The sequence below is a fragment of the Meriones unguiculatus genome, chromosome 6 (assembly GCF_030254825.1).
Source record: "Meriones unguiculatus strain TT.TT164.6M chromosome 6, Bangor_MerUng_6.1, whole genome shotgun sequence".
In the NCBI taxonomy this organism is placed as follows: Eukaryota; Metazoa; Chordata; class Mammalia; order Rodentia; family Muridae; genus Meriones; species Meriones unguiculatus.
In genome coordinates this window covers 29,811,322-29,823,954 of record NC_083354.1, presented here as the reverse complement: position 1 = coordinate 29,823,954, position 12,633 = coordinate 29,811,322, and the positions used below count along the sequence as shown (strand labels likewise).

The 12,633-nt window shown below is 45.9% G+C and overlaps 1 protein-coding gene across 3 annotated transcripts in view; it reads right to left on the bottom strand.

The window, feature by feature from the left end:
- The window catches only part of LOC110554132 (sodium- and chloride-dependent transporter XTRP3), a 41,300-nt gene that overhangs the window by 14,552 nt on the left and 14,115 nt on the right, over positions 1–12,633 (bottom strand). Inside the window, exons 2-7 of one of the 3 annotated variants that reach the window (XM_060384985.1) lie at positions 10,528–10,668; positions 9,035–9,126; positions 6,490–6,717; positions 3,563–3,673; positions 2,293–2,534; positions 1,064–1,226 (exon numbers count right to left, since the gene is read on the bottom strand). In XM_060384985.1, coding sequence (XP_060240968.1) covers positions 1,064–1,226; positions 2,293–2,534; positions 3,563–3,673; positions 6,490–6,717; positions 9,035–9,126; positions 10,528–10,668 — 977 coding nt within the window. The remainder of the gene's footprint in view (positions 1–1,063; positions 1,227–2,292; positions 2,535–3,562; positions 3,674–6,489; positions 6,718–9,034; positions 9,127–10,527; positions 10,669–12,633) is intronic. The other 2 variants (XM_060384986.1, XM_060384987.1) reach the window with 2 other exon arrangements.

The window sequence follows — 12,633 nt, the reverse complement described above, 5'->3', positions numbered from 1 at the left end:
CCAACCAACCAACCAAACTATAAAAGTAAAATAATCATTACTGTCTGAGGGGACAGAAATGCTAATGGCACTGGTTTGGTTGCTATGTGTTTCATAGTTGTATCAAATCATCATAAGGCCCACCATAAGTATACATGAATATTATGTCAATATAAATACATATATTTATATTTTTAAACTACAAATAAATTTTTAAAAGAATGTATACAGGGGCACAAAAATGTAACAATTTTATCTACCATAAGTAGGGAAAACTTAATATTAAATTCAGGACCTTTAATTGTGTCCTTAAAATTTTTGTTTGCTCTATATAAAAAAATCTACACATTAAATGACAGAAGGTCTTCAGTGTTCATTTGAGAAATGGAAATGTCAGTGTTTGTGTGCTGGATAGTTTTATGTCAACTTGACAAGCTAGAGTTATCTGAAGGGAGGGATCCTCAACTGAGAAAACACCTCCATGAGATCCAGTAGTGGGACATTGCCTTAGTTAGTGATTGCTGGGGGAGGGCCCAGCCCATTGTGGGTGGCACCATCCCTGGGCCGGTGGTCCTGGGTTTTAGAAAAAAGCAGGTTGAGCAAGTTATGATGACTATGCCAGGAAGCAGCACCCCTCCATGGTCTCTGCATCAGCTCCTGCCTCCAGGTTCCTGCCCTGTTTGAATTCCTGCCCAGACCTCCTTCCACAATGAATGGTAATAGAGGGTAATAGAGAAGTGGAAGCCAAGTAACCCTTTCCTTCCCAAGTTGCTTTGGTCATGATGGTTCAATACAGTAATAGTAACCCTGAGACCCTGTGATAAGGCAAACCTTATCCTCTGCCGTTTCTGAGTTTTTGAAACTTGCAAAGAGATGAGGGAAAGGAGGGAAAAACTCAGGCTGTAGGAGAGCTTTCCAATGAGAAGATTGCTCGCAGCAGCTGGAGAGCAGGAGTCCAGTGTCTGCTTTCGCAGGTGCAGGAACACAATCCTGTCTCCTGTTGTCACGGACCGTGTGGAGGCTCTTGCAGGTCCTTAGGCGCTGTTTGGAGAGAGACAGTCCCCACCCTCCCCAGGCCTCTTACCGTGTTTAGCTCGGATTCCAGGCTGCAGTTTCTAATGCTCGGGAACACTTCACTGAACTTGTTTGGGTAGGTAGAGGCCAGGTAGTCCTTCACCTCCTCTAGGTTGCTGGCTGTCAGAAAGCCATCTTCAAGGTCGAAAGAATTGGTCAGCAGCAGGATCACCCTGGAGAGCAGACCATCATCTTGACCTTCATGACTAAGAGGCTCCAAAACCTGGGAAGAATGTGGGCACAGGGCTGCCCTCCAGGTATCCTCTTCCCTCCTGCCCAGCGGGGAGGGGCCCTCCAGACACTCTTTGAAGGAAGAACAACTTTGGATGCCTGTGAAGAAGCCTCAGATCTGAGCAGAGATAAGGACAGAAACTACCTCCTAACAGCTGTTTAACATCTGAATAAGAGGTGTCTGATGGACCTGGGTGAGACGGTGGAAGTGTTCTATGCTCCATAACCAGATTAGTACCCACTGGTGGTGACAGCACTCAAAAGGGGCTAATATCCTTGAATAACTGCTTAGAAATAAACCTAGAAAGACCTCAATATATTTACTTGTTTTCAGACAGGGCCTCATTCTGCAGCCTTGGCTGACCGTGAGCTTGTTCTGTCGACAAGGCTGGTTTCAAATTCAGAGATCTACCTGCCTTGCCTTCACAATGGTGAGATTGAAAGCATGCTCTACTACATCTGCATTAGAGCTCTTAAGCTTAATCTTATATCACTGTAAAATCAAGTTATTTGCATGTACACTGACTTCCATTAATTTTAGTCCTAGTGTAGAGATAGCTACTTATGGTAAGTGGCCACCCTACTGGACATCTTAGCATCTGAAAGATGGCCCTCAGTTTGAGAGAAGCCATAGGCAGTAAACTGTGCAGTTTCTGAGACTTGGCTAGGGAGGTCTTGGTTACTCTTAAGATGGGAAATGGGGCTGAAGACAGCGGCATTGTTTGCTGCTTTTCTGCTGAGGGCAATGAGCACCTTAAACTGCCTCTTCCTGCATGGCTGACCTTAGCTTTATGCCTGCTCAGCTTCTGGTGCCGAGGGAAGGCAGGCATTGGTAATTGAGGAAGGAGAGCTGAACTGCACAGTGTAGACCCCAGCTCTGGTTGGTGTCTTTTGTCTACCCCTTGATTTCTGGGAACCTAGCCCTTCCCAGTCACCCTTTCAGCTCAGAGCTTTGGAGTCTTGCCTTCCCACTTGAGGCTCAAGACTGTGAGGGCAGCTTAGACTCACTTGTTTAAGCAGTTTTCATAGTTGAAGGTAGCCTTGAAGCCATAGATGGAGAAGGTCACAATGCTGGCAAATATGGAGGTGGAGCTGTTGATGATGGATACAATGATGGCATGCTTCTGGCAGTTGTTGGAAGGTTCATTGTAGCTGGCAAAAGCAATCAGGCTGCCAAAACCCAAGCCCAGTGAGAAGAAGATCTGTGTGGCTGCATTGATCCAGGCCTTGGGGTTGGCTAGCTGCTCCATCTAGAAGGCCAGTAGGGACAGGACTGAGAAATTCTGGACTCTATTTGCAAACTCTTCCTCCCAGAAGAGGAAGGCTCAGAGAGGAGAAGAAATTACATCTAACACACAGGCAGTCAGGATGGCCTGGGGCTGAAGCCCAGGTCTCTGTCTTGGACTGTCTCCAGTGCATTCCCCGGCAGGCAAAATACTCAGCAATCTTCCTAACACCCCACCCGTGTGTGGGCTAATAGTGAAAAACACATGGAATCTCTGATTCTCTAGTCAGGCATCACACTTGTCAATACACAGACATTGAGGTGATATGGTCTGGATGTGGAGTCCAGCCTGAGGCACCAGCACTGACACTTAAGGCATTTGGAACAAGGGTGTGCTTGAAGGGTGCTACAATCATCTGTTTTCAACCACAAGATTTGTTTTTTAATTTTTTTTTTTTTTTGAGACAGGGTTTCTCTGTGTGTACCCCTGGCTGTCCTAGATCTCACTTTGTAGACCAGGCTGGTCTCAAACTCACAAAAATCTGCCTGCCTCTGCCTCCCAAGTGCTGGGATTAAAGGTGGGCTCTACCATGCCCAGCTTTGGGATTTGTCAAGAAAGAATGTGCCCTGCTACAAATGCAGCATCCCCCTTAAGAATGCTGGCTATGGTGACTGGGAAGGAAAGAGTTAAAGAGGGAATCATGACAACCTAGAGGAAAAGGGTCTAAGAAGATACAGACAAAGAGCAGATAAGGGAGATGACTTGGAATGATGCCTGTGGCCCCAGCACAGTACAAAGTATGGGCAGGGCTTTGGTTAAATCTGGACTAGGGAGGCCAGAATGAAGGCACAGGCACTACTCATTAGGGGTAGTGAGGGCAGCAGGAGGAGATGGACAGAGGATTTAATATCTAGAATGCACAGTTTAGGAGGAAGTCTAGGCCCCCAGGATACCCACAGTTTGGCCCAATCGTGGACTCATACCAGCCCTACTGACTACAAATCTTACACCCTTCCTCTTTCCTCCCACGCATCTTCCCTTGTAGCCCTTACCTTTGGTGTGAACATGTACATCAGGCCATTGGAGGCTCCATGGAGTGTAAGGCCACGGACCAAGTAGATAATAAGTACACAGTAAGGCATCAATGCAGTGAAGTAGACCACCTGCGGGCATCCAGAAACGGAAGAAAACTGCTGGAGTGGTAGGGATGGCAGGGCAGACAACCATCCCCACCCACAACTGCTGAGAGCTGCAGATGCACCAGCCCTGATTAGGATATAGGGTCTGAGTATGGTCTGGAGGAAGGAAGTGTGGACATGGCTGCCCATATCTGTTGCCAACATGAAATTTCTTCTTCAGTGGATTAGGTACTCAGGGTTCTTCTTTCCACACCCTTCCAGCCCCGCAGTCTCTAAAAAATGCTAGAAAAGCCTGCATAACATATGTCAGTCTCTTTGTTCAGTATTTGAGCCAAATTTGCTCTGAGCATTCTGGGATCCTAAGAAAAGCAGGAAGACCAATCGTTTACAAGATCTATGCTGTATCTAAAAGAGAAGTTAATCCAGTGGCTTGGGCAAAGCCAGCTTTCCAGGATGGGATCTGAGAGACCTGGCCAGGCATGCCCATAGTGGAAAGCAGGGCATGGAACAGTCCCCACAACAAACACAATAGGTAGGACTGATGGGAATTTGTGGCATCTTTCATAAAAGATCTTGTCCTCTATTGACATGCATCATAATTTAATAATGTGTTCTTGGTTGCTTTGGCAGGGGCAGATCAGACTTGGGGTTACCCTGACTTTTGAAAAGCTTCAAAGAAAGGAGTTTGAGATGCATGTCTGCCTAGCCTGAGTGGGAAATTTTGTGTAAATTGCTTCTTATGTATATCATAGATTCACTGGTAAAGCAAAACATCCTTTTTTGTTTGTTTGTTTTGTTTTTGGCAAGGTTGTTTTTAGTTTACCAATCTTCTTTTAAGAAACACAGCTGATGACCCATCTTGATGTATTTTAATTATGCTGTCTTTCATTTCCTCCTTGGTGGCACCATAATTCATGAATTTCTAAGACTGCCAGAGGGACTCCAGGCAGAATGTGGGATACGTGTTTACTATGGCTTCTTCGATATTTAGGGGACTAATACACACCCCCAAGTATCTAATACATCAAACCAGATAGAGATGCAAATGGATAAGGACCCTCAGGATCCAGTGATGTGAGAGAAATTCAGGGACATAGGGGAGGATTGATCCAGGTCCATAACACTGGACGCTTAGAGGACACTCAGAAGAGCTCTGGAATTTTCTTCCCCTACCCAGTGGACCATGTTTCTTACAGGCTTTCTGGAGTCCTCACCAAAATGGCTACCTTCTTTGCCCATAGGAGAGATGGCTGGACTTGTGATCCAGCCTAACCTATCAGCAGAAATAACTTCCGTCCTATAAGTAAAGATTCAGAGAAGAATAAAAGATAATTCAACCGAAAAGGAAAAGGCAGTATCTTTAACAAGCCCAGTGCCCTATATATGGAGCTGCTAGGGCATTTCTGTCAGGCAGAGTGTCATAGCATGAGCAGAGAAAATAGACGGTGAGGATTGATGCATCATGCCCAGGCAATGCTGAATTCCACAAATATAAGAGGCCTGGACAGGAAAGGTCTGCTTTAATCTTGAAGGGCACAGATCTTTGGACCATGCTTAGCCTAGGTTGGGACAGAGCAGTTGCTGAGCTCAGTTGAGAAAGAGTACCTGGGCTCCCTGATTCTTCTGCCCAGCTGTGGGCAAGCGCTTTGGGGCTAAGATGCTGGCCACCATCGGGACTAAGAAACCAATTTACAAAGTCACATCAGGAACAACACTGGGATTGTCATGTAATATCTGAATGGCATATGTTGTTCTGAGCTTTAAGCCTCATAAAACCATGTCAGTGCTAGAAGAAGGTAGCTCATGTGATCAGGGGAGTGGGAAATAGGGGCTCATGGGATTCTCAGAAGAAGAAGATCAGAAGTGATTAAGTCACAAAAGACACGGGGCATGTCCCCAATATGATGGGAAGTCCTTGGAGTAAAGGTGGGCTCTGTCCTGACTCTGTTGTCTCTGGCTGTGATCTTGGGTAGATCACTCTACCTAGCTCAGCCTTTTGGGGGCTGTCATCCCATATGTACTCTGAAGGCCATTGTGGGCATGTGGCTAACTATGGATTTGCTTTGCAGAGTATTTGAGTACAGAGCATTCATTCCAGCCTGAGACAGGTGAAGGTGATAGAAACATGGCAGATATATTAGCTCTAAGAGGAGTAGAAGCCTGGGCATCTGACAGGGATCAAGGCCTAAGCCAGGCATTACGGTACATCTGTAATCCTAGCACTCAGAAGACTGAGGCAGGAGGATCACTATGAGTCTGAGGCCAGTTTGGGCTGTGAATAGTGAATTTCAGGCCAGCCTGGACTAAATAAGGAGATACCTTCAAAATAAAAAGCCAATATAAAAATTAAATCCCAAACCACATAACAACAAAGCAAAATATAAACCAAGGAAGAATAATTCAACAGTTCTATGTGTTACTGAAGTCACTGAAAGTACTTGGAGATGGGATCCCAAATCCAACCGTACAATAAGCTTACTGGAAGTTAGCTCATCTGTCCATGTTGAGGTCTCTCCCCAGAATAGTAGCTTTGGCATTTGAGGGGAACAGACTGAATTGTCAGATGTTTAAAGCTCTCCATAAAAAGCCCTGGTATAGCTGAGTTTGAGAGCTGGTTGGGGCCTCTCACTTCAGATTCAGTGTTACAAGTTCATCCACTTCTGACAACCTTCACTGTCAGCCAGGAGAGGAATGTGCCAATAACATCATCCATGCCTTCTGATCCAGCAAGCCTCTACTTCTGGACCTCAGGAGGCAGCACCTGGCATTGACCAAGGCCAGTGTTATGACAATTTTCATCCACCCACCCAGATGCAGCACCATTATGCTTCCCAGCCTACCTTGCCAGTTGACTCGGTGCCTCTCAGGATGCACAGATACACCATCAGCCAGGCCAGGATAAGGCACAGCGCTGGCTCCCACTGCACCCCTCCATTCTCCTGGATGGACGGTGAGATGTTGAGTGTTTTCCTGTACCAGAAGTACTGTGTCGATGAAGCCTTCTCACACTCCTCATCATAGCCTGTGCGGTTACCATTCAGTGGACAGACAGACCATGGCAGGGGATCCTTTGGAATAAAGTGAGAATCAATGGAGAGGTAAGGGGAAGGCCAAGGTTTGGGTAGGATGGTAGGAAGTGGCTTTGACAGGAGGCTTTATCCCTTGTTCTGTGCATATGGGCTAAACTTGTCCTGTAGGTATGGGCTAGCCTATTTGCTTTGAACGACAGAGTACAGTGGAGTGGAGGCTTCCTGGCCTAGGCCTTCAGGGTCCTTGTAGCTACCTTTTGGCTCAAAACCAGTTGTAGGGCTGGGGAGATGTCTCACTGGCTGTTCTTCCAGAGGACCCAGGTTAAAGTCTCAGCACCTATGTGATGGCTCACAATCATCTGTAACTCTAGTCTAGGGGACCTAACACTCTCTCCTGCCTCTGCAGGCACCAGGCATGCATGTAGTATGCAGATATACATATAGACAAAGCACCCATACACATAAGACAAGATTTAAAAAAAAAAAGCAAAAAACAAACAAACAAAATTCAAGCTGTGAAGGTACTTAGAGGAGATTCTTGGAATGATGAGTGTTTGGATGGAGAGGACACAGGAAGGAGATGTTGGTGAAAACCAGCAGCCAAGTAACCGAAGCCCTTACAGACTGAAGCTCAGTTGCCTTGCTGAGCCAGCAGAATGTGCAGTCCATTCTCTGGACCCTCCACTGAGGACACTCTAACCCATTCTGTTTCACATATTTGGCTGCAAGCCTGAAACCACCTCAGCTGTACCCAGGATCTCAGGGATCTTTTGCTTGAGAACATCAGGTTTTTTAATGTTCCTGCCAATATACACGAAGAAGCTCTAGGGCATGTAAGAACTGGTTCAATGGAACAACTGAGAAATTGACAGTCCTCTCCCCTCATCTGCATCAGAAGGTAAAGATAGGGTCCCTATATCTCCATGGCTGCCTGCTGAGACACCCCCACCCCGCCACCATGAAATTGAGCCTGTAGAGTGGCTTGTAGAATTGGACAGAAGCTCTCTGTAAAGGGAACTTTTATTCATCTGTTTCCGTTGTTATCTCCGAGGCTTCCTGCCCCCTTACAACCTAACCCGGGCCTACGACATTTCCAGCCTCTGAGACTCACTGCTGAATAAGCTCACCCTTCCTAGTTCTTACTGACCTCATAGCTGGCTGGTTCAACCCAGCTGTTCTGGCTCAAACTCCTTTCCCAGATGACTTATTCAATCTGGATTTTCTCTTGGCCCCTGAATTGCTCTGTTTGGCCTTCAACTAATCAGCAATCTTTTCTAATCTTCCGGCTCCTTCTCATCCTTTGGCTCCTTCAGTCTTCACCTGAGTTCTTTCTGCAACAAAGTCTCGCTATTACTGTCCCAGTTAAAATGCCCAGGAGAATAAAAGTTACTTTTACTCACAGCTCCTCTCAGAAGTGAGGAGTGTGTGAGTGTAGACTTATATGTACCAGGGACATGCTGGCCCCTAGCAAGTATAAGTGAAAGTCTGCTATGTCATTTTTCTGTGACCTTGGAATCGGGCTCAATGCGGGGGGGGAAGGGGAAGTCCACCATCCTGTGAAATATGGAATACATGGATATTAAAGTGGTATTTCCTAGAGCCTTTTCATTTTTTCCACCTGTGAGAAGGCTGAGATGGAGGCAGTTGCTAGAAGGAGAGGTAGGGCAGTGGGATCAGAGCCACTGATTGTGACAAGGTTGATGATAGGGAGAATAGAACATGAATGGTGGAGAGAGAGATTCCTTATCTTTGTACAAACTCCCACTGTGGGACTGCAGTCTTTCTATTTATTTTCCATAATACCTAGACCCTTATAGAGTATCAGAGACAAGAATTTGGGTAATGCACTGTTCAAAATATTTGTCACTGAAAATAATTCTTATAATGTTAAAGAGTAGCATTGTCCCTTCTGGGTGAACTTTTGGGATCTTCAGGGTCAGCCTAGAGTCAGAATGATGGAAGGACAAATGGCAATGGCAAGGGGGAAGAGACAGGAACAGGACAGGAGGATGAATAACCATTTCAGATTTACTGGAATGGTGAAGTCATCCCTGTAAGTCCTTGCCACAGATTTTCTCCTGAGTCTGTCATGAGATGGTCTGTAATATTTTCAGGACACTTCCTGTAGATATTCCAATGAGAGCTGTGGACTTGCTCCCCAGAAATGTGCACACACACACAGTGGCATGGTTTTATATTATGACAGGTGGATCAGGTTCTGGTGTCCCCACTCTCTCCCGTTCACTGAGAGGGCTCCTGCAGGCTGGCGTTCTCATCCTCAACCAACTCCCCACCTGGTGAGTGGACACAAACTTTCTACCCTTTTTGGTTTTGCTTTGGCCAGATGTTGGCTCACCTGGAAGGAGTGGAAGAGGTACCAGAAGCCCCAGGCATTGATGACATTGTAGTACATGGAGAGGAAGAAAGAGACCACCACACTGGCAACACCTGTGAGCAAGCAGAGGCCTCTGCTAAAGACTGGATGTCTGGGAGTTAACAGTGGCACTTGAACAACAGAACATGGCGACATCTAAGACAAGGGCATTTTTTCTTCAGGTTTTCATTAGACCTGATATTATACCTATGACCTCTCCCTTGGAGTTACTCCCCTAACCTCTGATCATTGGAGATGGGAGACTAATGACAGTTTTCTGACATCTAAGTGTCAGGCCCTGGGTTCAGTACTTTGTGTGCCTTCGGTTCTCTCAACAGTATTATCCTCATTTTGAAGAGCAAACTGAAGCTAACAGCTTGCCCCAAACTACCAAGGAGAGCTATGGAGAAGTGCCAACTACATGCCTGCTCCTTTTGGAGGTTAAGTCACTGAAGCCAACCCTGTCCATCTGACAGGAGTGAGAGGTATGGAGGGGACAACCCTGCCTCCTGTCTTGTCTGACCTATGAGGGTCCCTCAGTAGCACTGTGAGCAAAGGGAAAGTTTGTTCTTAGGTTACTCTGAAGTCTACTCAGGAGAACTGGCCCTCAGGAGAACTGTCCCCAGTCTTTGCCATCCCACGTGTAGCCAGGACAGTATACGTTGTTGACCTTGAGTGTGGACTATACCAGTATCTATGTCATTACACAGCACTTCTCTCCGCCTTACTAAGAGCTCTGACCAGTTAGTGGGTGTCAGTGCCCAGGAGGCCAGCCTCCACTGTCCCTGCAATGTACAACAAAGGTTGCTGCCTCAGCATACTCTGTGATAGCCTTCAAGCTATCACAGTGAGCAGGCAGTTTGAAGATGACCCCTAACACCCCTGACACATTTCTTCTAAAGCTGCACCAGGTCACATAAAATCAACCCTTCTCCATTTCTGAATTACTGTTCAGCCTTCCTACCAGCTCCCTTTTCTGGAGCATGAAGTCACACAGAACATCTATGGCCCCTGAAGGCCGTGGATCCAGGAGAATCACATCCTGGAGGTAGCAGGGGACAGTGACTGAAAGTCACTCTGGAAGGGCGCAGTGGGCCATGCCTGGTGTGCCTTGGCTTCTGCACACAAGCATCGCTGACAGTGCCCCAAAGCCCCTAAAGTGGTGTGACAGGGATGAAATGGGCTCACATGCTTACATGCCGTGTTCAGCATCAGGCACATTAAGCAGGGACAGTGGTAATTCTCAGATCATAGGTGGCTGAACTGAATGAATGTTCCTGTGTCAGGAAGCGATGTCAAACCATTGACAGAATCTCAGCTAAGGTCGAGAGAGAGGCTCAGAGGTGGGAGTTTCCCTGGGCTGTCAGTCCACCCAGTCTCGGGCCCTGCGCATGGAGGGCAACCTGAAACCTCGATTCCAGATTCATGCCCAGGAACACGGGTCTGCCAGGGGAACTGAAAAGGACGCCACATACCGACACCACTGAGGTAGGGGCTGATGGTCCTCCAGGCCCCGATACTGCCCTGCCGCATGCGCTGCCCCACGGCCAGCTCCAGGTACAGGAGTGGCATCCCCTCCACGATGAGCATGATGATATAGGGCACCAGGAAACTCCCTGTGGGGCGCCAGAGCGTCAGGTCAGTGTGGATGGACGGCTTTACCCTGCCCCACCTCCGCGCAGCTGTGCTTCTATCACCCTGATCTTCCCGTCCTCCTTCCACCATCCATCTAGCCTCAGACCTTTCCACTGAACCCCCATCATTCTGCCTTCCTCCTTCCACACACCCATCCTTCTACAGTTCCTCTCACCATACATCAGTCCACCTGTATATCTGACCATCCTTTGATTCATTTATCCATCCATCCATCCATCCCTCCCTCCATCCATCCATGCTTCTATTCTTTCTTCTGTCCCTCATTTTTTACCCAAAATGTCAAACAGTCACCATACACGCCTAGTGAGCACCATGGTCAGATTGTCTCTGTGACAGGACCTACTTACTTGACTACTGTTTGGGGTCAGGTGGAAATCCAAGGCCTGGTGCCAAGTTGGAATGGGAACATTTTTAGCACTGCCCAGCAATTATTACCATCACTCTCCCAGCCCCCAATAAAACAATCCAGGTAAATGAGCTCTGTAATCCTTTTGACAAGGACATTAAAACAATTGAAAATTCATGTACAGAAACAAAGTGCAATCCATATTACAAATTTTATACAAACAAATGAAAGTGGATCATAGACCTGTATTTACTATCTAGAACTTAAAACTTAAAGAAGCAACAGGGGAAATCTTTAAAACTTCAGGTTAGGGCTGGAGAGATGGCTCACTGGTTAAGAGCGCCAACTGCTCTTTCAAAGGACCCAGGTTCAATTCCCAGCACCCACATGGCAGCTCACAACTCTCTGTAACAGATCTGACACCTTTACCCTAATGCACATAAAATAAAAATTTAATAAATAAATTAAATAAATTATTAAATAATAATTTATTATTTAAACATTAAATAAATTATTAAAAAAAACCTTAGGTTAGGCAAGGATGTTTTAGATACAAAAGCAAAAGCACCATCTTTGGAAGAAAATATTGATAAATTGAACTACATTACTTTTTTTTTCCTTGAAAAATACTTAACAGAGCAAAAGACCAACTTCAGGCTTGGAAAAAAGTATATAAAACACATACCTGCGAAAGTGTTATAAGAGGCATTTATAGAGGAATCTCAAAACTGACAGACGTTCCACTGATAACACATTTTGGTGCACTTATGTTGCATCTCAGAATATAAGAGACTGGGTCTTTGCTAGAGAATGAACATGCTCTGGCTCTTGGTGGAGGAAGCGTCACAGCAGATCACAGTGCTGGCTCTGAGTTAGTACCTTCTTAGTGAAGGGAAGTGCAGCAGAGGGCAGGAGTGAGATGTGAGCTCAACTTCTGTAACAAAGTTCCCTTTTGTGACTACAACAATGTACCCTGCAGGCAGAACCTTAATCACCTAATCACCTTTGAAATAGGTGATTAGTCTATCTCTAAATAGGTGAAATAGTCTATCTCTAAATACTATTGAGTGGGGGCCAAAAAGGTTCTAACACACGAACAGAACATTATCTGTAAGTGGCAAATAGCCTTATCAGGAGATATTAAAAACTGGGACTCATCAGTACATTTACTCATTATGTAACAATGAGTAAATGTACTACATGTTAATGTAAAATATTTTGCAACTGCTTTGAAATAAGTCTCCTAACCAATCCACTTCCAAATAAGCTAATCCCATGCCTCTTTGATTTAAAAATTCAGACATCAGAGGGAAAGAGCCTGGATGGAGCATACTTGATGGATTAAATAAGTCACTCTTCATCAATGCTCTTCCTATAAAAATGGGAGTTCTCTCCCCCATCCTGTGAGTTTAGGCTGGTCTTAGAAAGAACTTTGCCCATCCAAATGTGGTTTTGAAAAGCCATGTATGTCCCAGAGGAGTGCAGCTTTTTCATCCTCATGGAGTATGGCCAGTGGACATCATGGAGGGAAGTTTTTCCAGGATGAGACACACACGCTGGAGACTGGATGTGTAGGGCC